General features: G+C 38.2%; 1 protein-coding gene across 2 annotated transcripts in view; it reads left to right on the top strand.

Moving 5' to 3' along the window:
* Window positions 1-25,390, top strand: part of THEMIS2 (thymocyte selection associated family member 2) — a 47,039-nt gene that overhangs the window by 13,208 nt on the left and 8,441 nt on the right. For both annotated transcript variants that reach the window (XM_043996239.1, XM_043996240.1), the window contains exons 2-3: window positions 1,577-1,717; window positions 22,715-23,122. In XM_043996239.1, coding sequence (XP_043852174.1) covers window positions 1,577-1,717; window positions 22,715-23,122 — 549 coding nt within the window. The remainder of the gene's footprint in view (window positions 1-1,576; window positions 1,718-22,714; window positions 23,123-25,390) is intronic.

The raw sequence follows: 25,390 nt of genomic DNA, 5'->3' as shown, positions 1-25,390 counted from the left end.
AGAACAAAAGGGAAAAAACAAAAACCGAGTGACTGCCTCAATCTGCATTCAGACTCCATAGTTCTTTTTCTGGATATGGATAGCATTTTCCATCATGAATCTTTTGGAATTATCTTGGATCATTGTATTGCTGAGAAGAGCTAGTCTATCATAGTTGATCATCACACAATGTTGCTGTTACTACATATAATGTTCTCCTGGTTCTGCTCACTTCAATCAGCATGGGTTCATGTTAAGTCTTCCCAGGTTTTTCTGAAATCTGCCTGCTCATTTCTTATAGTACAGTAGTATTCCATTACATTCATATACCACTTGCTCTGCCATTCTCCAATTGATGGGCAACTTCTCAATTTCCAGTTTTTTGCTACCACAAAAAGATCTGCTATAAATATTTTTGTAGACATGGGTCCTTTCCCCTTCTTTATGATCTTTCTGGGATACAGACTTAGTGGTATTGCAGAGTCTAAGGGCGAGCCAATAATCATGGACTATTTCCAGCCTTGCTATTTCCCCTTTCTGAGAAGCTAGTGTCTATCACTTCCCTTGACAAAACCATTTTGTTGTTCATTATCATAATGCTGACCAAGCTTTCAGTTTAACTCTTAAGTGAAATGTGTTTTGAGTGTGTTGATTTCTTTCTTTTTTTTTTTGTTGGGCAATGAGAGTTAAGTGACTTGCCCAGGGTCACACAGCTAGTTAAGTGTCAAGTGTCTGAGGCTGGATTTGAACTCAGGTACTCCTGAATCCAGGGCCAGTACTCTATCCACTGTGCCACCTAGCTTCTTTTTTTACAGTCAAACCAAGTTGGATATGGGTTGGAGGACAAGAGGCATGTTCAGTGACTTTTTTTGGGGGGGGGGGGACAATGAGGGTTAAGTGACTTGCCCAGGGTCATATAGCTAGTGTGTCAAGTGTCTGAGGCTGGATTTGAACTCAGGTCCTCCTGAATCCAGGGCCAGTGCTTTATCCACTGTGCCACCTAGCTGCTTCATGTTCAGTGACTCTTGGGTGGCTCTGACCCCTGAAGGGAGATGGTCAATCAAGGCTGTAGGATTGGGAAGGTGGAGGCTGACTGGGACTTAGGACGCAACTTAATGGGAAAAACTTTTTGTTTTGTTTTTGGCAGGGCAATGAAGGTTAAGTGACTTGCCCATGGTCACACAGCTAGTTAAATGTCAAGTGTCTGAGGCTGGATTTGAACTCAGGTCCTCCTGAATCCAGGGCCAATGCTTTATCCACTGTGCCACCTAGTTGCTCCCCTTAATGGGGAAAACTAAAGAATGTTGGGAAGGGAGAAAGAGGGTTGGATTGGAAATCAGATGGCCAGAGTTCAGTACTGATTCTTCCAATAACTATTTGTTTGACTTTGGGCAACTTAGTTTAAAACTCTTTGCCCCTCATTTTTCTTAACTGTACAATCAAGGTGAAAATAGCCTCACTACTTGCCTCACCAAGGCCATTGTAAGGATCAAATACCACATGAAATACCACATGTAAGTCACTTTGCAAGCTTTAAAACACCATTTAAATGTAATTTCTTATTAATATTTTGTTGTCACTGTGATTGTTTCCATAGGTTCTATCTATGAAATGTCTGGGAATGAGTGCTGTTTGTCCACTGGAGACTTTGTAAAAATTATCCAGATTCATCTCAAGAAGGTGATCTGTAAGAACCCCGAAACAGGCCACATCACCAAGCTCTCTCCTGACTTCCCAGGTAAACTAGAAACCTCTCCCTCCCATTCCCCACCACCTTCTCATTCACCTAAATCAAGGGTTCTTAAACTGGAGCCTGTGAACTTCTTTGTGATTTAAAAATATTTTGATAATTGTTTTTCAATATAACTGGTTTCTTTTGGATTTTATTTTATGCATTTAATAATGTTATTCTGAAAGGAGGGCCCTAGGTTTCAACAGCCTTATAAAAGGGGCCAAGACCCCCGAAAGGTTAAAGAATCCTGCCCTAAATCCTAGCCTGTGCTCATATTCTGCATTCATACATACATGACTGAAGTCAATGCAAGTTTCATTAAGTTACTTCCTATTATCTGCTAGCACTTTACAAATATTATCTCTTTTGACCCTCACAATAACCCTGGGAGGTAGGGTACTATCATTATTCCCATTTTATAGATGAGGAAACTGAGACAGACTGGGGTTAAGTGACTTGCCCAAGGTTAGCTGTGAGAGGCAGGATTGAACTTACTGCAGGTCTTCCTAACTCCAGCTTCAGCACTACACACCATGCTGCCTCAAATAACTGTACCTACAGAATAAACAGTAACATCAAATAATCCACGATAAATACATTATAAAGATACAAAGTAAGTGCTCCATGAGGCTTGAGGGGTAAGAGTCATTTCCAAGACTTCCTTTTTCCTCCATCTTGGAGCCTCGGAGGCCTCCTGGAAACAGGACTTCTAGAACAGCAAAATGTCTGGAAGACTGTGGTCCAAGGCCATTTTTTGCTGGCTACAAGCGAGGCCTGTGAAACCAGAGGGAACATACAGCTCTTTTGAAAATTGAAGGAGTCTGTGCTTGGGATGAAACTGAATTCTATTTGGGCAAGAGATGCGCTTATGTATACAAGGCAAAAAGCAACACAGTGACTCCTGGTGGGAAACCCAACAGAACAAGAGTGATCTGGGGGAAAGTTACTTGGGCTCATGGTAATAGTGGAATGGTCCGGGCCAAGTTCAGAAGCAATCTTCCTGCCAAGGCCATTGGACACAGGATCCGAGTGATGCTGTATCCCTCAAGGATCTAGAATATGTAATGATTGGAATGATGAAAACTGATTGAATAAAATTACACATTTTTTTGCAAATGTAAAAAAAAGAAGAGTCATTTCCAAATGAGGGAATCAGGTAAGGTTTCAACTGGACTTTGAAGGATGGTTAAAGATTCAACTGGTTATGTTGGAGGTCAGGATATTCCAGGCATACAAAACAGCTTGAGAAAAGGTTTAGGAATGGGAAAGCACTCTCAGCATTTATTCTCATAGATAGAAATGCTAGGAGTAAAAGTGTTGGGCCAAATTTGGGCAGCTGATTGCAGCCAGGGGCTCTGCCACACTGGGACATCTGACTGCCTAATTCTCTGTCTGTAGAGGGTCTGCAAGTTCTCCCCATGATCCTCTCTCTGTGTCTCTGTTCTGTCTCTGAGTGTCTGTGTAGCTACATAGTTGATCCTGTCTTGGCCTCTCTCCTGACCCTGTTTCATAATACCTTCACGGATTCCTCTGGGTCCCTGATGCTCTAAGGTTCTGTCTGGGCTGTTGGGGGCCAATCAGTATGGCTCTGTCATAAGCTATTCTCATCTGTCCTGCTGCCCTACCTCTTTCCCAAACTGCAACTACTTCAGCAATCCAACCCCTACTTTGGTTCCTCTAACGGGTGTTTCAATGACATTAACTCAGTGACTTAATTCAGTGACTCTTAACCTTCACTTGGATCTGCTCTACTCTTCCCTGGAAAATTATCTCCTAAGCTGTGGGCAGTGGGTTCTTCAAGAGACAGATAAAAGGAATGGACTGGCCAGAGTTGTGAGAATCCCATTCCTTCATTCTGTGCCCACCTAAGCTGGAAAGCTACTCTTTTTTTTTTTTTTTTTGGTGAGGTAGTTGGGGTTAAGTGACTTGCCCAGGGTCATACAGCTAGTAAGTGAAACTGGATTTGAATTCAGGTCCTTCTGACTCCAGGGCCAGTGCTCTATCCACTGCGTCACCTAGCTGCCCCAAGGACCTTACATTCTTTTTTTTTTTTTTAAGTGAGGCAATTGGGGTTAAGTGACATGCCCAGGGTCACACAGCTAGTAAGTGTTAAGTGTCTGAGGCCGGATTTGAACTCAGGTACTCCTGAATCCAGGGCCGGTGCTTTATCCACTGCGCCACCTAGCTGCCCCTAGCTACTCTTTTTTTTTTTTAAATGTAAAAAACATTAACATTCATTTTTTTTAAATTATGCATTCCAAATTCTCTCCCTCCTTTACCTTCCCCACACTTTGAGAAGGAAAGCAATATTGTGAAATCATACAAAACATTTCCATGTTCGCCACACACACAAACAAAAAAAATAAACAAAGTTTAAAAAGTATATTTCAATCTGTACTCAGAGTTCATTAGTTCTCTCTCTAGTGGTGGAGAGCATTTTTCATCACTGTGTCCTTTGGAATTGTCTTGGATCATTTGTCTTGACTGGAGTAGCCTAGCCAAGTCTTTCACAGTTGATCATTGTTACAATATTGCTGTTACTGTGTACAATGTTCTCCTGGTTCTGCTCACTTAACTTTGCATTAGTTAATATGTCATCCCACTAAAACCATCCCACTTGTCATTTCTTACAACACAATAGTATTCCACCAAAATCATATAACACAACTTGTTTAGCCATTCTCCAGTTGATGGGCATACCCTTGATTTCAGTTCTTTGCCAGCACAAAAAGAACAGTTATAAATATTTTGCACATGGGGACAGATAGGTGGCATAGTGGATAAAGCACTGGCCCTGGATTCAGGAGGATCTAAGTTCAAATACAATCTCAGACCCTTGACCCTTACTAGCTGTGTGACCCTGGACAAGTCACTTAACCCTCATCGCCTCACCAAATAGATAGATAAATAGATAGATAAATAAATGAATAAATATATAAATGAATGAATGAATAAATAAATGGATGGATGAATGAATAAACAATAAATAAATAGAAAGATAAATAAATATTTTGCACATATAGATCCTTTTCCTTTGATCTTTTTAAGTTGCAGGAAGCAAGGGGAACATTGTTGAAGGCAATGGAATCCTGTGCTAGCAAGACTAATAACTGGCAAAATTTATAAATACTGTCCAGGAACCTAATGAAAGACCTAATAGATTCTATGATAGATTGTATAAGAGTACCAAACAATATACTAGATTAGACCTATTAGATTCTAGAGATGCACATTTTTTTTCCTAATCATTTTGTTCACTAATTGCCAGAAATATGGAAATATTTTGAAAGGCATGAGTACTGACAGAATTAAAGAAATAGCAACACATTTATGAAGGAAATGAGAGGGAAGAAAGGAACAGATAGAGCATTTTAGCTCCATTACAGGAAACCACGAGGCAGTGAGGTCAGGCAGTTGAAAATCACTATCAACTCCCTAGATTTTGCTATTTCTGTAATAGAGGGGGACACACAATGAGGGACTGTAGGATTAGGCAAAGGGAACTTAGATGATCGCTGGTGAATTTAGAAACCGCTTTAGGGTGCAAAATCAAAACAGTTATAGATCCTCTCAGAGAGGTACAGAGGACTGATGGTGCAGGGGAGGGGAAAGGACAGTGGAATCTGAAGACTTTACCTTTCCAGACCCCGAGATCCTCAGCTGTCTTGTGCCAGTCTATTTGATTGGTATTGCACTGAATAATTAAATTAAGTAGAATTGACATTTTTGTTATATTGACTCAGCTTACCCTCGAGCAATTAATATTTTTCCAGTTGCTTAGATCTGTCTTTATTTGTGAAAAGTGTTTTTTAATTGTGTTCATATAGTTCTTGGGTTTGTCTTGACAGGTTGGTGCCCAAGCATTTTATATTGTCTGCAGTTTTAAAATGTTTAGTATTCATTTATTTTTAGTATTCTTTTCTTTTTAATTTTTTAGTTCCAAATTATCTCCCTCCCTTTCACCCTCCCAAGCAAAATTGTATCAATTATACATGTGAAATGTGCAAAACATATTTCCAAATTAGCCATATCACTAAAGAAAGTAAAAAAAGATTTTAAAAGAGAGGTTATTATACTTCAATTTGCACTCAAAGTTGATCAGTTCTCTCTCTGGAGATGGATAGTATTTTTCATCATGAATCTTTGGAATTGTCTTGTGTCATTGTATTAATCAAAGTACCCAAGTTTTTCACAGTGAATCATCATTATAATATTGCTGTTATTGTATACAGTGTTCTCCTCGTTCTACTCACTTTACTTGACCTAAGTCTTCCCAGCTTTCTCTGAAAGCATCTTGCTTGTCATATCTTATAGCACAATAGTATTCTATGACAATCATATGCCACAATTTATTCAACTATTCTCCAATTGATGGACATTCCTTCCATTTCCAATTCTTTGCCACAACAAAAAGAGCTGCTATAAATATTTTTGTACATATAGGTCCTTTTCCTTTTTCTTTCATCTCATTGAGGTATGAACCTAGTAATGGTATTACAAGGCTAAAGGGTATTCACAGTTTTATAGTCGTTTAGGCATAGTTTCAAATTGTTCTCCAGAATGGTTGGACCAATTTACAACTCCACCAACAGTTTACTAATGTACCTATTTTCCCTCATCTCCTCAAGCATTTGTGATTTCTGATAGTTGTGAGGTATTACCTCAGAGTTATTTTAATTTGCATTTCTCTAATGAACAGTGATTGAGAACATTTTTCCATATGACTATAGATAGCTTTGAGTTCTTCTTTTGAAAGTGCCTATTCATATTCGTTGACCATTTTTCAATTGGGAATGGCTCTTATTTTTATAAATTTGGATCAGTTCTTTATATATTTAAGAAATTACACCTTTATCAGTGAAACTTACTATAAATTTTTTTTGCATTACGTTATTATCTGTGGTATCTTTTAGCAAAATGTAATTTCCCTGATTATTTTGTTTAATTATAATGTCTATTTTTGCTTTTGCTTTGTCTGAGATCATTATTGCTACCCCTGAAGCATAATATTCTTATCTAGTCCTTTATTTAAGCTCTGTGTGTGTGTCTTTCTGTTTCAACTGTGTCTCTTGTAAACAACATATTATTGGATTCTGGTTTCTAATCCATTCTGCTAACTACTTTCATTTTATGAGTGAGCTCATCCCATTCCCATTCACAGTTATGAATACTAACTGTATATTTCCCTCTATCCTATTTTCTTCTGTTTATCCTTTTCTCTCTCTCTCTTCTTTATCCTGTCCCTCCTCAAAAGTCTGTTTCAATTCTGACCACAAACTTCCTTAATTTACCTCCCTTTTGTACCCCCCCCATTCCCCAATAATTTTAAAACTATCTGTCCTAAATCTATTTTTCAGGTGAGTTGTTTTTTTCTGATGTGATATTTCACATTTTCTTCTAGCTTTTCATTCCTTTTACTTTGATTTTTTTTTCTTCATGTCTCATGGAAACATTACCTTCCACTTGCCAGATTATCTTTTTAGGGTGATCTTTTCTTCAGTGAATTTTTGTACCTCTTTTTTTTTCCATTTGGCCTCTTCTACTTTTTAAGGAGTTCTTTTCTTCAGTGAATATTTGTGCCTCTTTTGCCATTTGGTCAGTTCTGTTTTTTAAAGTGTTGTTTTCATCAGTATTTTTGTGCCTCTTTCAACCAAGCTATTAATTCTTTTCATAATTTTCTTCCTTCACTCTCATTTCTTTCCTTAATTTCCCCTCTACCAATTTTATTTGATTTTGAAATTTTTTTTCATTGAAGTCCCATTTATGCTGAAAAGACCTGAACTGAATAGAAAATTTGATTTTCAAATACAAGACGCTGGAGAAGCATAAAAAGGTAAACAGGAAAAAAGACTTCATGAGGGATATTAAAAGATCAAACTATTTACATTTCTACATGGGAAGATAATACTTTGAACTCATAAGAACTTTCTCAGTAAGGAATTCACAGAAGACACAGGTCTGAACTGAATATGAAGGGATGATATCTGTAAAACATTTATATTTTGTTCTGAAGGAAACAAGAAAAAAGCTTATGGAAGGGAGGGGAAGAAGGGGAAGGAGTGGGGGAGTGAGTAAACCTTAATATCATCAGAATTGGCTCAAAGAGGGACTAACATACATACTCAAGTAGATATAGTAATATATTTTTGCCCTGAGGGAGGGGAGGGAGATAAAGGGAGGGGAGAGAAGAGGGGAAGGAGGGAAAGGCAGATTGGGGGAGAGAGCAGTAAAAAGCAAAATACTTTCGAGTAAGGTGAAGATGTTCTGCATAATTGCACAAGTATGACATATTGAATTGCTTGATTTCATAGGGAGGGTTGAGGAGGGAGGGAAGAAGAAAAATTTAGAACAGAATTAGCTCAAAGACCTTAATCTCATCAGAGTGGGCTCATGGAAAGAATAACATTCACACCCAATTGGGAGGAGTAATCTATTTAACCCTACAGGAAAGTAGAAGGGGAAGAGGATAAGGAAGGAAGGGTGAAAAAAGGGAGTGCAGAGCAGGGGAGGTGACAGTCAGAAGTAAAACACTTTTGAGGAGGAATAGGGTAAAAGAAGATAGAAAATAGAGTAAATATCATGGGAAGGGAATAGGATGGAGGGAAATAGTTATGATGATTGATTATAATGGCAAAATGTATAGTACCTACTTTGCTGGGCTATTATGAAGAAAATTCTTTGTCAAGTTTAAGGTACTATATACAGGTTATGATGAACAGGATAATGTCAGAAAAACCTGGAAAGACCTAAATGAGCTGAAGCAGAGTGAAATGTACTGTATATAAAATAACAGCAATAGTGTAAGATGATCTGCTGGGAAGCATGTGGTTATTTTCAGCAAGGCAATGATACAACATAACCCTGAAGGACTTATGAGAATTGCAGTCCATCTACAGAGAAAGAACTGATAGTATCTGAAAACAGATGGAAACACATTTAAAATTTTTTTGTTTTTGACAATTCCTTAATCTGAAGTTTGGGGTTTTTTGACTGTTTTCTCTCACAACCTAGCTAATGTGGGAATGTTTTCCATGACTACTCATGTATAACTTATTTTGAATTGCTTGAGTTCTTGTGGGCGGGGGGTGGGAAGGGAGGGAGGAAGAGAAGTTGGAACACAACGTTTTTTTAAAATGATGTCAAAATTTGTTTTTACATATATTTTGGAAAATAAAATTCTATTATAAAGAAAAATTTTTTTTAGTTCTTCCAGGAATTTTTGTTGGGCTTGTTCCAATTCACTTCCCCCCCCCCTTTGAAGCTTTGCTTGTAGCTGTTTTGACATTGTCTTCTTCTGAGTCTGTGTCTTGATCTTCCCTGTCACCATAGTAGCTTTTTATGGTCAGGTTCTTTTCTCGTTGCTTGCTCATTTTCTTCTAGCCAATTTCTTTATTTTTAATTTTATATTAAATTGAGCTCTGTTTCCAGTGTGGAGAAGAAGAATATTGCCTCAAGCTTCAGACTATTTTTTTCCCACTGCTGTTTTCAGAGCTAGTTCTGGGGGTTTAGAAGTTTTCAATGCTTCTAAGGTGGTATGATTTGGGAAGATGTGTGTTTCTCCTAATCTGTGCTCTAGTCTTTAGCCAAGAAAGGCCCAATTCCTTTGGATTATAGTCAGTACTCTGCAGTTATTTAAAATGGAATTTCTCTTTCTATCTCTTCCTCCTGGACTTTGTTGGTAATATATAGAAATGCTGATAATTTATGTGGGTTTATTTTATATCCTGCAACTTTCCCAAAGTTAATTGTTTCAATTAATTTTTTAATTGATTCTCTAGGACTCACTAAGTATACCATTATTTTATCTGCAAAGAATGATAGTTTTGTTTCCTCATTGCCTATTCTTTTTCAACTTCTTTTTCTTGTCTTATTGGCATTGCTAGCATATCTAGCATAATATTGAATAATAATGATGATAATGGAAATCCTTGCTTCACCCCTGACCTTATTGGGAAGTCTTCTTGCTTATTCTCATTACATATAATGCTTGCTGATGGTTTTAGATAAATATAACTTATCATTTTAACTTTTTGACTTTAAAACATTTTTTCCATATAAATATTTTATTATTTTCCAGTTACATTTAGAAATAGTTTTTAAAATTTGTTTTTATAAGATTTCTAGTTTCAGATTTTTCTCCCTCCCCCCTTCCCAAGACAGCAAGTAATCTGATATAGGTTATATATGTACAACAACATTAAACATATTTCTGCATTAGTCATGTTATGAGTGAAGAATCAGAGCAAAGAGGAAAAACCTCAAAAAAGAAAAACAACAAAAACAATAGAAATAGTGTTAAGGGCTAAAATTCTAGCTAAACTGTCTAAAATATCTAATGAGTGGTCGCCAATAAATTATAAACTTTAGCAAGAGTTAGACTTTTAAGCATTTATTAAGGAGAATAAGAATTTGGTAAAGAGAGAGAAAAAGGCCTAGATTCCTATCTATTAAAGGGAGAGCACATTTCTAGCTCCGCTCTCCACCAGAGTCCAGAGGAAAGAGCCCCAGTCTCCTCCTTCCTCCTCCTACTAGTCCGCGTCACTTCCTGATACCAAAGAAAAGACTCCTGGTCTTGCCCTCAAAGACCTTCGTTTCATGGGCAGAACTCTTCTACAGTAAGTATCCAGCAGGTGGCGTTATTCCAATCGTTACAGTCCCCCCTGTTGTTCCTCAAGAAACAAAATGTTTCCTTGACGGAACAGTAAAAAGAATATAATAACTATTGCTAACTAATAATATGTGAACAACAATATAGAAAAGGAAGAGAGGAAAGTTTTGTCCAGAGGGGCGATTTTTTTTTGTCCTCATGAACCGACGCTTTGACATTAGTCTTGCAAAGGGAGGGCCTCTGCAGAGAATACATATTACAGATGGTGTATATTATAACAGAAAGAGAAAAAAAAAAAAACAACAAATCAAAACTGTTCATTTAAAGTCTCTGAAAGTCTTTTCTTAGATGTCCTCTAGGTGTAGTCGTGGAATGGAAGTCTTTTCAGGGGTTGAGGTGTGGATGCTGGTAATCAGCCAGGAAAACTTCCTACAAAATTGAGCTTAACACAACTTTAAAATAGCTTTGTCAATAATCAAATCAAACAATGAAAGTTCTCAAAAACATGTCTAAGGGAATACAGAATCTTAGTTGTTACACATGAAACATATAATAAAACAAAAGTTGAAACATTATTTAAAATTAATATAGTTCCCCCTATGGAGGGCAATTGAGAAGACAATTGCTGCAATATTAATTATTAAAAATAATTTTTATCTGTTTCATCACTTTTTGCATCATCTGCCTAATTATCCTCATGCCATTATGAGAAATTTTAAAATCTAATATAATTAGTAACAGATGTCAAGGCCAAATTCAACACTGTTATTTATCATGACACCTGAGATAATTATGGGGGTTACCATAAAAGAACAGAGAAATGATGGGATATGAGCATTCCCACACTTGAGCAATATGTACTGCCCATACAGTATGCCAGGCTTAAAATAGGTGGATGGAATATACGTCCATGCCACCGAACATATTGGAGGAAACTGAGTCAGACTTAATCAGATGCATGGGATTGAGATGGTCCATGGCATCAGGCATATAGGAGGGAGCATAGAAGCCAGGTGTAGAAGTGAGATGGGTAGGATCAATACTTCCAGCCATCTGTACAATATTGTGGGGAAAAATAAAATAAAATATTAAACCAAGAGAATCCAACCTCAACATTTGTCAAAAGCCGTTCCCTTGGCCATACCTTGACTTCATGCATGTCTCCCCTCATGTGACAGTTCAGTGTCTGCTCTTGCATGTATTCCTCTTGTGATTGGATGGCACCTTGGCCAACTGGCATCTGATAACTCAGAATAAAGGCAATTAATGTCTTAAATGATAAGTTCCCATAATCCAAGTCTCATATGGATTTAAAAATTGAGGATAATAAATGATTGCAAAAAATGTGAATACATCTTGACTCAGAACACAATATATAATTATGCAACAATTTCAAATAATACCTTTTTTTTACTTAGCATACAATTACTTTTTTGAAAAATCTGAACATATTTAAATACAAGTTAAAGCACAACACAATCTCAAAGACAACTTTTACAAATGTTCCCCTCTTTTTTTTTTTTTTGGAATATGCTTATCAAAAATAATACTTCTAGAATCAATTTACACTTGCCATGGCAAACAATTTGCTAGGGAAATGCTTTAAAGAGTTTGATCAAATAATCAGTTGAGAAAAAATAACAAAAACAAACAACTCAGAATATGGGAGCACAATACTCCTAGAATTAACATTGTATAATAAAATCAAAACCATCTTGCAATGTTTCAAAATTAGATAGACAAATGAATAGAAGAAAATACACATGGAACAATAAAATACAGTGAAATTCAAACTAAGGAAATCTAAATGAATATGAACTTAATATTAATAAGAGTATTACAAAATATAAACTTGATCACATGACTATAAAAAGCTTTTACAAATATTCTCCTTGTTTTAAAAACTAAGTATAAAATACAATCTCAAAAGCATGAAAATCTCTATAAAAATAAACCCATACCATTAATTTCAAAATGTATATATAATAGCACAGAAATCCTATGTAACCTCTGAACTGATACTATTACTCTGAGTGAATTCAGAACACTTTTGATTCCGATATCTAAAATCCCCAATACTCATATCAATACCTTGCTGCTTACTTCTACATTTCTGTAAAATATATACCCTTCCATGGCAAAAGAAGCAGAGTCTTGAACTATGTTGATGATTGTCATTCTTATTCAGCTTAAGTTTTTCTTCTTTAACCCCTCTATATTGTCTGTCATTCTTTTCACCATACAAATGCTTTATAAGATTACTAATTAAAGACAAAAGCAGGTTAGCAAAATTATGAACAAAACGAGCATATCTGGAATTTAAAGGGTTTTCTAAGGTTGTCTCAGAAGCACAGCCAGGCTGGGGAAGGGCTGAGCCTGAAGCTGCAAATGTAGTTAGAGAAAGTTGAGCATGCGCATCAGTTCTCTGGACTTCCCAGGCAGGGGAAGTAATGGGCTTGGCCATGGGAGGAGTAGAGGGTGGGGTCTGGGGAGGAGGGGAGGGACCAGTGCAATTTGAATCAGACTTGATTTTGAACTCAGGCCTGGATTCCTCTTCCCCCACTTTGCCTCCAGGTGCTAGGGGATTAAAAGCTTCTAGAGAGTGGGTCATTGCCTCCAGGCATGCAAAATTAAAGCAACAATTACTGTTAGAACTGGGAAAAGCTGCGGGAATCTCTTCAGGCTTCTCTGAAAAAGCATGGTTGGGAGAGGGAGAGATATTTCCTTGTGTGAGTAAGTTGCTGGCTCTTTTAACAAAAAGAAAAAAGAAAAATAGAAAATCCACAAAAACAAAGCATTAACATGATCTTATCTCCCATTTGTCTGGTTAAACAGACTAAATCAAAATAGGCTAATTAGGGAGTTTAAAAGGTCCATTCGAAAAAATTTAAAGGGAAAACACAGCCAGTACGCCAGTACTTAGCAGTTAAAGGGAGAGGGAGGGGAAATTTCTTACCCAACCAGAAGATCAGAAGACTGAGGTTTAGCTTTCCTCTTCGTGGTCAGCCATCTGTTAAGGGCTAAAATTCTAGCTAAACTGTCTAAAATATCTAATGAGTGGTCGCCATAAATTATAAACTTTAGCAAGAGTTAGACTTTTAAGCATTTATTAAGGAGAATAAGAATTTGGTAAAGAGAGAGAAAAAGGCCTAGATTCCTATCTATTAAAGGGAGAGCACATTTCTAGCTCCGCTCTCCACCAGAGTCCAGAGGAAAGAGCCCCAGTCTCCTCCTTCCTCCTCCCACTAGTCCGCGTCACTTCCTGATACCAAAGAAAAGACTCCTGGTCTTGCCCTCAAAGACCTTCGTTTCATGGGCAGAACTCTTCTACAGTAAGTATCCAGCAGGTGGCGTTATTCCAATCGTTACAATAGTATAGTTTGATCTGCATCCAGATTCAACAGTTCTTTTTTGTTTTTTTTCTGGATTTGGAGAGCATTTTCTATCATGAGTCCTTTGGAACTATCTTGGACCATTGTATTGCTGAGAAGAATAAAGTCTATCACAGTTGATCAATACACAATGTTGTTGATACTGTGTACAATGTTCTTCTGGTTCTGCTCATCTCACTCATCATCAATTCATGCAAGTCCTTCCAGGTTTCTCTGAAATCTGCCTGCTCATCATTTCTTACAGCACAATAGAATTCCATTACATTCATATACAACAACTTGTTCAGCCATTCCCCAATTGATGGGCAACCCCTCAATTTCAAATTCCTTGCTACCACAAAAAATAGCAGCTATAAATATTTTTGTACTTGTGGGTCCTTTTCCCTTTTTTATGATCTCTTTGGGGAAAAAACCTAATAGTGGTATTACTGGGTCAAAGGGTGTGCAAAACTTTATAGCCCTTTGGGCATAGTTCCAAACTGCTCTCCAGAATGGTTGGACCAGTTCACAGCTCCACCAACAATACATTAGTGTTCCAATTTTTCCACAGCTTCTCCAACAATTATTATTTTCCTTTTTTGTCATATTAGCCCAATTTATCATTTCAAGGAAGGCTCCACTTATTCCAATGCTTCCTAGTGTTTTAATAGGAATGAGTGTTGTATTTTGTCAAAAGCTTTTTATGCATCTGTTGAAATAATCATACAATTTTTATGGTTTTTTGGTTATCAATATAATCAATTATGCTGATAGTTCTCCTAATACTGAACCAGCTTTTCATTCCTAGTATAACTTCCACCTCGTCATAGTGTATGATCCTTGTGATACGTTGCTGTAACCTTCTTGCTATTATTTTATTTAAAATTTTTCATCAACATTCATTAAGAAAATGGGTCTATAGTTTTCTTTCTCTGTTTTTGATCTTCCTGATTTAGGTATCAAACTATATTAGTGGGGCAGCTAGGTGGTACAGTGGATAAATCATTGGCCCTGGATTCAGGAGGACCTGAGTTCAAGTCTGGCCTCAGACACTTGACACTTACTAGCTGTGTCACCCAGGGCAAGTCACTTAACCCTCATTGCCCTGCAAACAACAACAACAACAAAACCATATTAGTGTCATAAAGGGAATTTAATAGGACTCTTTCTTTGCCTGTTTTTCCAAATGGTTTATACAGTTTTTTACTTAACTGTTCTTTAAATGTTTGGTAGAATTCATTTGTAAATCCATCTGGTCCTGGGGATTTTTTCTTAGGGAGATCATTTATGGCTTATTCAATTTTTTTTTGTCTAAGATAGAGTTATTTAAGTATTATATTTCCTCTTCTGTTAAGCTATACAATTTATATTTTTGTAAATGTTCATCCATTTCACTTAGATGATCAAATTTATTGATCTATAATAGGGCAAAACAGCTGCTAAAAATTGCTTTACTTTTATCTTCATTGGTAATACATTCATCCTTTTTTGATATGGTAATTTGGTTGTCTTTCTTTTTTTAAATAAAATTAACCAATCATTTGTCTATTTTATTGTATTTTCATAAAATTAGCTCCTTGTTTTATTATTTATTAGTCCCTTTTTTACTTTTAATTTTGTTACTCTTTCCTTTGATTTTCAGGATTTCTATTTTGGTATTTAATTGGGGATTTAAATTTTTTTCCTAATTTTTTTTAATTGCATGCCCAATTCATTAATCTGCTCTCCTCTCTCTCTCTTTCTCTCTCTCTCTTTCTCTTAATAAATGTAAGCATTTAGAGATATAAAATTTCTCCTAAGTACTGGTTTGGCTGAATCTCACAAATTTTGGTATGTTCTCTTATTGTGATCATTGTCTTTAATTAATCAAGTTATTTGTTGTTTCTATTATTTGTTCTTTGACCCACTCATTCTTTAGGATTCTATTATTTAATTTCTAATTAATTTTTAATCTATGCTTCCAAGGTCCTTTCTTGAATATAATTTTTACTGCATTATGGTCCAGAAAGGGTGCATTTAATATTTCTGCTTTTCTGCATTTGTTCGTGAGGTTTTTATGCCCTGATACATGGTCAATTTTTGTGAAAGCATCATACATGAAAGGTATACTACTTTCTATTTCCATTCCATTTTCTCTAGCGGCCCATCTTATCTAACTTTTCTGAAATCCTATTCATCTTACTTTTTTTGGTATTTAGTTTATGTTTAGATTTAACTAGTTCTTGCTACCCCTGCCTTTTTTTAATCTCAGCTCTAGCTTCTTATTTTTACTTTTTGTGCATCTTTCTGTTTCAAGTATGTTTCTTCTGAACAACATATTATTGGATTCTGGTTTCTAATCCATTCTGCTATCCATTTTATAGGTATTTATCCCATTCACATTCACAGTTATGATTATTATATATTTTCCTCCATCCTATTTTTTCTGTTTATCCTTCTCTCTCTTCTTACCCTATCCCTCCTCAAAAGTCTATTCTGCTTCTGACTACTGCTTCCTTAATCTGCCCTCCCTTTTATCATCCCCCCTCCACACACACACACCATATTTCTTAAGTCCTTCCTCTCCTATTTCCTTATTGGGTAAGATAGATTTCTATACCCAACTGAGTGTGTGTATGTGTATATATATGTATACATGTGGTATATACATACATGCATACCCACACATACATAATGCATGCATACACACATGCATACATATTCTTCCCTCTTTGAACCAATTCCAATGAGAGTAAGGTTCAAGTGTTGCCTGCCATCCCCCTCTCATTTTCCCCTCTGCTGTAAAAACTTCCTTGTGGGCCCTTTTATGTGACATAATTTCCCCCATTCTTCCTTTCAGTGTTTCTTAAGTTTTAAACTGCTGAAGCTTCAGACTTTGCTAAGACTCTCAGGGTACCCCATAACAGATCAGATGAAGGTAATCCGAAAGGGAAGGCACATGGGGGGAGCCAAATCTAATTTTTGAAGGGAGCCAGGTGAAATTGATAGGAGAAGTGAGGAGACAGAGCCTCCCATGAAGGGGGATAGCTTGGCATAGAGATGGGATCATGTGTTAGGAATAGCAAGTCAGTCAGCCTAGCTGGATTGCTGGATTGGAGGAGATTTAGGTAGAAGAAAACTGAAAAGTTATTCGGAGGCCAGGATGTGAAGGACTGTATATTCCAAAAAGAGGATTTTATATTTGTTCCTGAGGGTAATCAGGAGCTGCTGGAGTTTATTGATTGGTTGTTTGTGTCATGGGGAGGGTTGAGGGGGATAATATAAATTGTGTTTTGAATGTGTTAAAAGTTTAAGATGCTCATGATCAACAGATGCTTGTAAACCTTATTGGTTATTGCTGGTGATACCAGTATCAAAAAACAAAAAATTCTAATTTCCAATTAAATGTTTACCCATTCAAAAAAAAATTAAAAATAAATTTTAAAAAAGTTTACCCATTATCACATCAGAATTCCTGTTTTCCAAAAATAGGGAGAATTGCAGATGAGAATATATTTTTATTACTCTTCCCCCAATATAACTCAGTACATGTGTGTGAAATGGATGTTTTATAGCTATTTCTCTCTTACCATATATCCATTTGTTGCTCTTTCCCTATTGGGTTGTAATCTAACACTACCTGCTGATACTGATTCAGCTATATATAAACAATCTCTATCCTCTCAGCACCACCTTCACTCCCCCCAATTTTAAAACCAAGTATACCATTTGAGAAAGTAATAATCAAAGTGGTTTAACCATCACTGAAAATCTTAAGAGATTTGAGTCTGCTCCTTGGGTTTAGTCATATTTTTTTCTTTTCCTAGTTTCTGAATAATTTTTAAAAATATCATTGTTCCCTATGTACTTCTTTCCTTATTTCTCCCTTTTTATTAACAGCTTAGGACTGGAAGCTCTTTAAAACCAATGCTCAAACTAAAAAAAAAAAAAGTTTAAGATGCCTATGAGACATTCAGTTCAAGATTTACAGAACAGAACTCAGTGTCCTCATCCCTAAATTCACCCTTCCTCCTCACCTCTCTATACAAGGGCACCATCATCTTTCCTTCCAGTCAGCCACATTGGCAATGGAATAATTTTCAATTCTTCATTCTCATTTGTCTTCCATATCTTGCTTGTACTACTTCCTCAATATCTCTTCCATCCCTCCTCTTCTCTCTTATACTACAGCCATTTTAGAGTTCAGATCCTCATTACCTCAACTATTACAATCGCCTCTTCATTGTTCTCCCTGCCTCTAGCCTCTCCCCTCTCTAATCCACTCCTCTAGAGAGCTGCCATTGCTCTCTTTGTATTGCTAAAGCGAAGGTCTGACCACATCATTCCCCTGCTCAAGAAACCTCACTGTTTCCCATTTACTTTAGGGTAAAATACAAACTCCTCTATTTGGCACTGAAGACCCCTCCCAGTGTTGCTCTGTCCTATCTTTCTAAGCTGATTCCACACAACTCTCCTCGTCTTCCAGCCTCACTGGCCAGTTCACTGTCCCCCACATATAGCACACCTTTTTATAGCTAAAACATGCATTCTCCCTTCCCACCCTCCCTTCAATGCTCAGTTCCCACACCACTGCCTCAACTACAATGCCTTTCTTGATTCCTCTAGTTTTTAGTCCCTACCCCTACCACCTCTGCACACTTATTTTTTTGCAGAGTAGTAGTAACACATTTTTTAGTATACAGTGGTGTGCAAAAAAACTAGCAGTATTTTGCTGAGTCATAGAATCACAGAATCTGAGTTCAAAGTGATCTTGGCTAGTCCAACTCATAAAATAAGGGAATCCTCAGCATAATACAGGAAAGTAGTCATTCCGTCTCTGCTTGAAGATCACCAAGGGAAAAAAATTTAAAATTAAAAAAAAATTTTTTTAAAAAGATCACCAAGTTGGGGGCAGGGGCAGGGGGTGAGGAATCCACTACCTCCCAGGCATCCCTTTCCACTCCTAGGCAGCTCTGATTGTTGTCATTTTTCTTGACATCAAGCTTCAAGTGACCCCTTTGCAACCTCTGCCCTCTGCTCCAGGTTCTTCCCCCTGGGGTCAAGGAGACCTTGTCCAATTGCTCTTCCACATGACAGTCCTTCTGGTACTTAACATGACTCTCACGTCCTTCCCAAGTCTCCTTCCTTAGGCTGAACATGCCCAATTTCTTCAACTGATCTTTCTATCCCAAGACTCCAGGCCCTTCACCATGTTTTCTCCTTGTCAATGTCCTTGAACCATGATGTCCAGATCCATGTTACTTCATATAGAATCTAATAAAGGCAGAGTACAGAGTGTTTACTACCTCCTAAGCCCAAGATTACATTATCGTTTTTTGTTGTTATATTACATTGCTGACTCATATTGCCTTTTCAGTCCACTATAATAACCCCTACGTCTTTTTTTTTTTTTTAGTGAGGCAATTGGGGTTAAGTGACTTGCCTAGGGTCACACAGCTAGTAAGTGTTAAGTGGCTAGATTTGAACTCGGGTACTCCTGAATCCAGGGCCGGTGCTCTATCCACTGTGCCATCTAGCTGCCCCCCTATGTCTTTTTTTCAGACAAAACTATTGTCTAGCCATACCTCTTCCATCCTGAACTTATGAGTTGATATTTTTGTATGAAGTTAAGGGGCAGTGGATAGAATGCTGGCTCTGGAGTCAGGAGGACCTGAGTTGAAATCCAGCCTCAGACATTTATTAGCTATGTGACCCTGGGAAAGTCACTTAATCCAGTTTGCCTCAGTTTCCTCATCTGTAAAATGAACTAGAGAAGGAGATGGCAAACTGCTCCTGTATCTTTGCCAATAAAATCTCAAATTGGGGGCATAACTGAAATGATTCAACAACTCAAGTTAAGACTACATTTATCTAAATCCACATAAATCATCAGCATTTCTATACATGACCAACAAAGTCCAGCAGCAAGAGATAGAAAGAGAAATTCCATTTAAAGTAACGGTAGATAATATAAAATACTTGGGAGTCTACTTGCCAAGACAAACCCAGGAACTCTATGAACACAACTACCAAACACTCTTCACACAAATCAAATCAGATCTAAATAATTGGAAAGATATCAATTGCTCATGGATAGGCAGAGCTAATATAGTAAAAATGACAATACTGCCTAAATTAATTTACTTATTCAGTGCCATACCAATCAGACTACCTAAAAATTATTTTATACAGCTAGAAAAAATAATAACAAAATTCATCTGGAAAAACAAAAAATCAAGAATATCCAGGGAAATAATGAAAAAAAATTCACAGGAAGGTGGGTTAGCGGTACCAAACCTGGAGCTTTACTATAAAGCGGCAGTCATCAAAACTATCTGGTACTGGCTAAAAAATAGAGTGGTAGATCAATGGAATAGGCTAGGCTCAGGAAATGCAGTAGTAAATGACACTAGTAATGTAGTGTTTGATAAACCCAAAGACTCCAGCTTCTGGAATAGGAACTCAGTATTTGACAAAAACTGCTGGGAAAACTGGAAGATAGTATGGCAGAAATTAGGCATAGACCAACATCTTACACCTTATACTAAAATAAGGTCAAAATGGATACATGATTTAGACATAAGAGGTGATACCATAGGTAAATTAGGAGAGAAAGGAATAGTGTACTTATCAGATCTTTGGAAAGGAAAACAGTTTTTGACCAAACAAGAGATAGAATATATTATAAAATGCAAAATGGATGATTTTGATTATATTAAATTAAAAAAATTTTGTACAAACAGAAGCAATGCATCCAAAATTGGAAGGGAGGCAGAAAGCTGGGAAACAATTTTTGAGGCCAGTGCTTCTGATAAAGGCCTCATCTCTAAAATATATAGGGAATTAAATCAAATTTATAAGAATCCAAGTCATTCCCCAATTGAGAAATGGTCAAAGGATATGAACAGGCAGTTTTCTGATGAAGAAACCAAAGCTATCTATTCCCATATGAAAAAATGCTCTAAATCTCTAATGATTAGAGAGATGCAAATTAAAACAACTCTGAGGTACCACCTGACACCTATCAGATTGGCTAAAATGACAAAAAAGGAAGATAATAAATGTTGGAGAGGCTGTGGGAAAATTGGAACACTAATGCATTGTTGGTGGAGCTGTGAGCTGATCCAACCATTCTGGAGAGCAATTTGGAATTATGCCCAAAGGGCAATAAAGCTGTGCATACCCTTTGACCCAGCAATCCCACTTTTAGGTCTTTTGCCCAAAGAAATCATGGAAGGGGGAAAGGGACCCACATGTACAAAAATATTTATAGCTGCTCTTTATGTGGTGGTAAGGAATTGGAAGTTGAGGGGGTGCCCATCAATTGGGGAATGGCTGGACAAGCTGTGGTATATGAATACAATGGAATACTATTGTGCTGTAAGAAATGATGAGCAGGAAGAGTTCAGAGAAACCTGGAGGGTCTTACGTGAGCTGATGATGAGTGAGATGAGCAGAACCAGAAGAACATTGTACACAACAGTATCATCAACATTGAGTGTTGACCTACTGTGATGGACTATATTCTTCTCACCAATGCAATGGTACAGAAGAGTTCCAGGGAACTCATGATAGAAGAGGATCTCCAAATCCAAGAAAAAAAAGAAAGAAAGAACTGTGGAGTATAGATGCTGATTGAACCATATTATTTCTTTTGTTTTGGGTGCTGTTGGTTTTTTTTTTTTCTATTTTGAGGTTTTGCATCACTGCTCTGATTCTTTCTCTTGTAACAGGATTAATGCAGAAATAGGATTAATGTTATTATGTGTATATATGTGTGTGTGTATATATATATATATGTATATGTATAGAGATATATAGATATAACCTATATCAGATTACCTGCTGTCTAGGGGAGGGGGGGAGGGAGGGGTGGGAGGGAGAAAAATCTGAAATTGTAAAGCATGTATAAACAAAAGTTGAGAACTATCTTTACCTGTAATGGAAAAAATAAAATACCTCATACATAAAAAAGACTACATTTATCTTTTTCTAATTTCATTTTATTTGGTTCAGTCTAAAATTCTAGCCTGTCAGTATCCTTTTGTATCCTGACTGTTAGCTCCTAACTTTGTGTCACCTCATATTTGATGAGAGGCAGCTGGTTAGTACCATGGATAGAAAGCTGAACCTGAAGTCAGGTAGACCTGAGTTCAAATGCAACTGCAGAAAATTAGTAGCTGTGTGACCCTGGGCAAGTCACTTAACCTCTGTTTGCCCCAGTTTCCTCGACTGTAAAATGGGGATCATTTATAGCACCTGCCTCCCAGGATAGTTGTTGTAGGAGTAAAATGAGATAACATTTGTAAAGCAATGATCCTGTCAAAAGGGACAATGAGTTCTGGCACAAACAGTGCTTAATGAGGCATTACTAGCCCTCTGTGATTACTACTTCCCTTTCTAGATGTACATTAACCATCTCTCTAATAACCTGTTCTGGGCTTTTCCCAAGAATTGAAGACGAGCTTGCTGGTCTACCATTTTGAGGTTATTCTCTTCCCCTTCTTTGAAAGTCAGGAAACCATTTGCCTTGCTCCAGTTTCACAGCACCTCTCCCATTTTCCAATCTCTCTGAGATCTTATTGCCAGTGATTCAGCAGTCACATCCACCCATTCTTTCTGTACCTGGGGAAACAGTGAATCTATTGAAGGCAAGGGACTTGAATTTACCAAGGGTACCTAGTGTGTCTCTTACTATCTCCTCTGGCAATTTCCAGAGCAAAATTCATTCTCCTTGGCAGAGAAAACAGGAGAAAAATGAGAACCAAGTGTCTCTGTATTCTCTCTGCTGTCAGTTGTCTGTCTCATCCATCCCTAAGCAGCATTTCTATTCCTTCTTTGATCCTCACCTTTCCTCCATCATAGCCTGACCACAGCTTGCTGCACCAGCATTCCCAATACAAATTTCACCAGTGCTGTGCTCCTCTCTTTATGCTCTGTTACATACCTTGGCTCCCACCACCTGCATAGATCTTTTTACAAGCTAAGTTCCGGCGTTTAGGGCCCTGAGTGACAGAGCCGCCTTTCCTTCTGCCTTTTCCACAGGCTACTTCAGCTCGACTGTCAGCCCTCAGCTCCATGGCACCCTGGCCAAGCTGATATCTGTTGCTACCCGATATGGAACGCTACCTATCTACTTCAGCTCAGTGCACGACATTGAAGTGGAGGGCAGAGTGGTGCCCAGGGACCAGCCCCTCGTGCTGACGGCTGTGAAGACATTGCAGGGTACCCACTATGCCTGTTGCATGATGGACTCAGGAACCCAGCAGTTTACCATGTACCTACCTACGTCTCTGCAAGGGACTTTTTACAGCTGGGGATCACACTTCCCACGGACATTACTCCAGATATTGCAGGACTCTGTTCTGCTGGATCAGCCCCTCATCTGCCCCACTCTCCACTGGAACTCCCTGATCCTTCAACCCGAGTACGAGATTGATGCCATCATGCACAGTGAGTCCCAGGGACCTTTTAGGCTGGGGGGACAGTCCTGGAGAAGGGGCACTGAAAGAAAATGTGGAGGGGGAAAAATTTTGCTCTTGTCCCATGAGCCCTATGCAATCTGTTCCAGAACTCTAGAATACATTTTAAAAGGAGGACACTGAGGCCCAAAGAGAAGTTACTGGTCATGATTACTTGGCTAGTAAGTGGTAGAGGGCATACTGGAACCCAAACACTATTCTGGCTGCCCACTGGTAGGCACCCTTCCTTCCCTCCTAGGGATGGGAACTGGACGGAACTGTAAGCTCAGCTGGTCCAATTAAGATGGGTAGCACTAGGTCTGATCACAAGTTTATCATCGCTTGCTTTTCTAATTCTGAAATGTGCTTTATGTGGGAGAAGCATTAGCTCCAGGCCTAGAATGACAGAGACCTATGAATAGTCTTCCACACTCCAATGATGATGCCCAGGGAGGGTGGGTGGCACTGAATACTGAATAAGCCCCAGCTATACCATGCCTCCCAACTTCTCCCCTCCATGCACCCCAACCTGCTCACCACACATTCTCCCCATAAACCATCTTGGTCCCAGAAAATCATCCTCTCTGCCTCTTACCTGGGTTCCCTAACCATGATGGTAGAAATCCTACTAACACTCATTTCACTTCTTTCTCCATTGTCGGAGCACATCCCTTGAGAATCTCCCATGGGTGGCACACAATGCAACATCACCCAGCGTGGAGTCAGGGAAGAGCTGACTTTTGCTGGTGATTAGAAAAATTGCCCCAAGAGCCTCCAGTCTTCACCCTGGGAAAGATAAGTGGGATCTGAATCGGGATCTAACAGATAATACAGATCTCTGTCCAGGTCAGGAATGAGGGTTTCTTAGAACACCTGAATTCAAGGAGGGTGAGATAGGCAGGGCTTTTAATCCAGAATGCCTTCATCAGAAAGCCTTGTATTAGGACTATCTGCTGAGGAGGGTTGAGTAATTTACAATGGTGATAGTGACCACTACTGCTAACACTTATATGGCACGTTTAAGGTTTACAAAGCACTTCACATAGATTATCATCTGTGAGGTAGCCATTACTCACATTTTACAGATGAGGAAAACAAAGATGCTTACCATGACCACGTAGCTAGAAAGTGTGCAAGTTCTTGAAGTACCGGAAGGCTAACATAACAATCAGTCAATAAACATTTATCAGGCACGGTACGAAGCCCTCAGGATACAAAAAGAGACAGAAGACATTTCCTGCCCTCAAAGCACTTGTAGTCTAATGGAAATATGGAAGCGTATGACCAAATAAATTCTCTGTGGTTTTTGAATGTATTACATGACTTACCCACCCTAGAACAGATGTATTTTTCTAAATCGAATCTTAAGTCAATGTCAAAACATTCCAGCATTCCTTGCTTCCCTCCTTGTTGTTGATGTTCAGTCATTTCAGTCATGTCTGACTCTTCATGACCCCATTAGGGGTTTTCTTAGCAAAGATACTGGTTTGCCATTTCCTTCTCCAGCTCATTTTATAGGTGAGAAAATTGAGGCAAAAACCGGGTAAGTGGCATAGCCACTAGTAGGTCTGAGGATGGATTTGAACTCAGGTCTTCTTGACTCCAGGTCTGGCGATTTAACCGCTGTGCCACCTAGCTGCCCTGCTTTCCTCCTACTAATTCCTGAAGGAGCCTGAAGGTTGCTAGGCAAGGTGGGTCAATTACAAAGCATGTGAAAGAGTATTGGAGGGGCATTAACTCTGGTAGCAGAGACAAAGGTTCAGGTGTCCCCAGATATGGATAATTGGCCACAGGATACAAGGCACAATGAGTCATTGGTCAGGGCAATAACAGGCTGGGTCAATAACTCGAGGCGGTGGCATATGCAGAACTGAGAGTCAGAATAGAATACTTGGCAGGATGGCACCAAGAACTGACGCCCACCAAATGAAGCTTAACATACAGAACTGTAAAGTCTCGCACCTGGCCTTAAAGTTCCAACTGGATGGGCATAGGACGATGAGGCATTGCTAGAGTTTAAGCAAAAAAGATGTGCAGCATTCAGTGAACCAAAAACTTAGGTTCAGTCAGCTGGATTAAATGGAGCCAAAAAACATCATGCTATGTTAGATTTTCCAATAGGAATGGGGGGAAAAAAGTTTCACTGTCCCCTCCTCTCGTCAGAGGACCATAGATACTTCCACATCTGCAGGGTTACGTTCAGCTCATATAGTATGCACACACACACACACACACACACACACACACACACACACACGTG

Source organism: Dromiciops gliroides, chromosome 3 (genome assembly GCF_019393635.1).
Source record: "Dromiciops gliroides isolate mDroGli1 chromosome 3, mDroGli1.pri, whole genome shotgun sequence".
Taxonomy (NCBI): domain Eukaryota; kingdom Metazoa; phylum Chordata; class Mammalia; order Microbiotheria; family Microbiotheriidae; genus Dromiciops; species Dromiciops gliroides.
The sequence above is the reverse complement of the archived record's forward strand: the minus strand, read 5'-3'. Positions and strand labels throughout refer to the sequence as shown.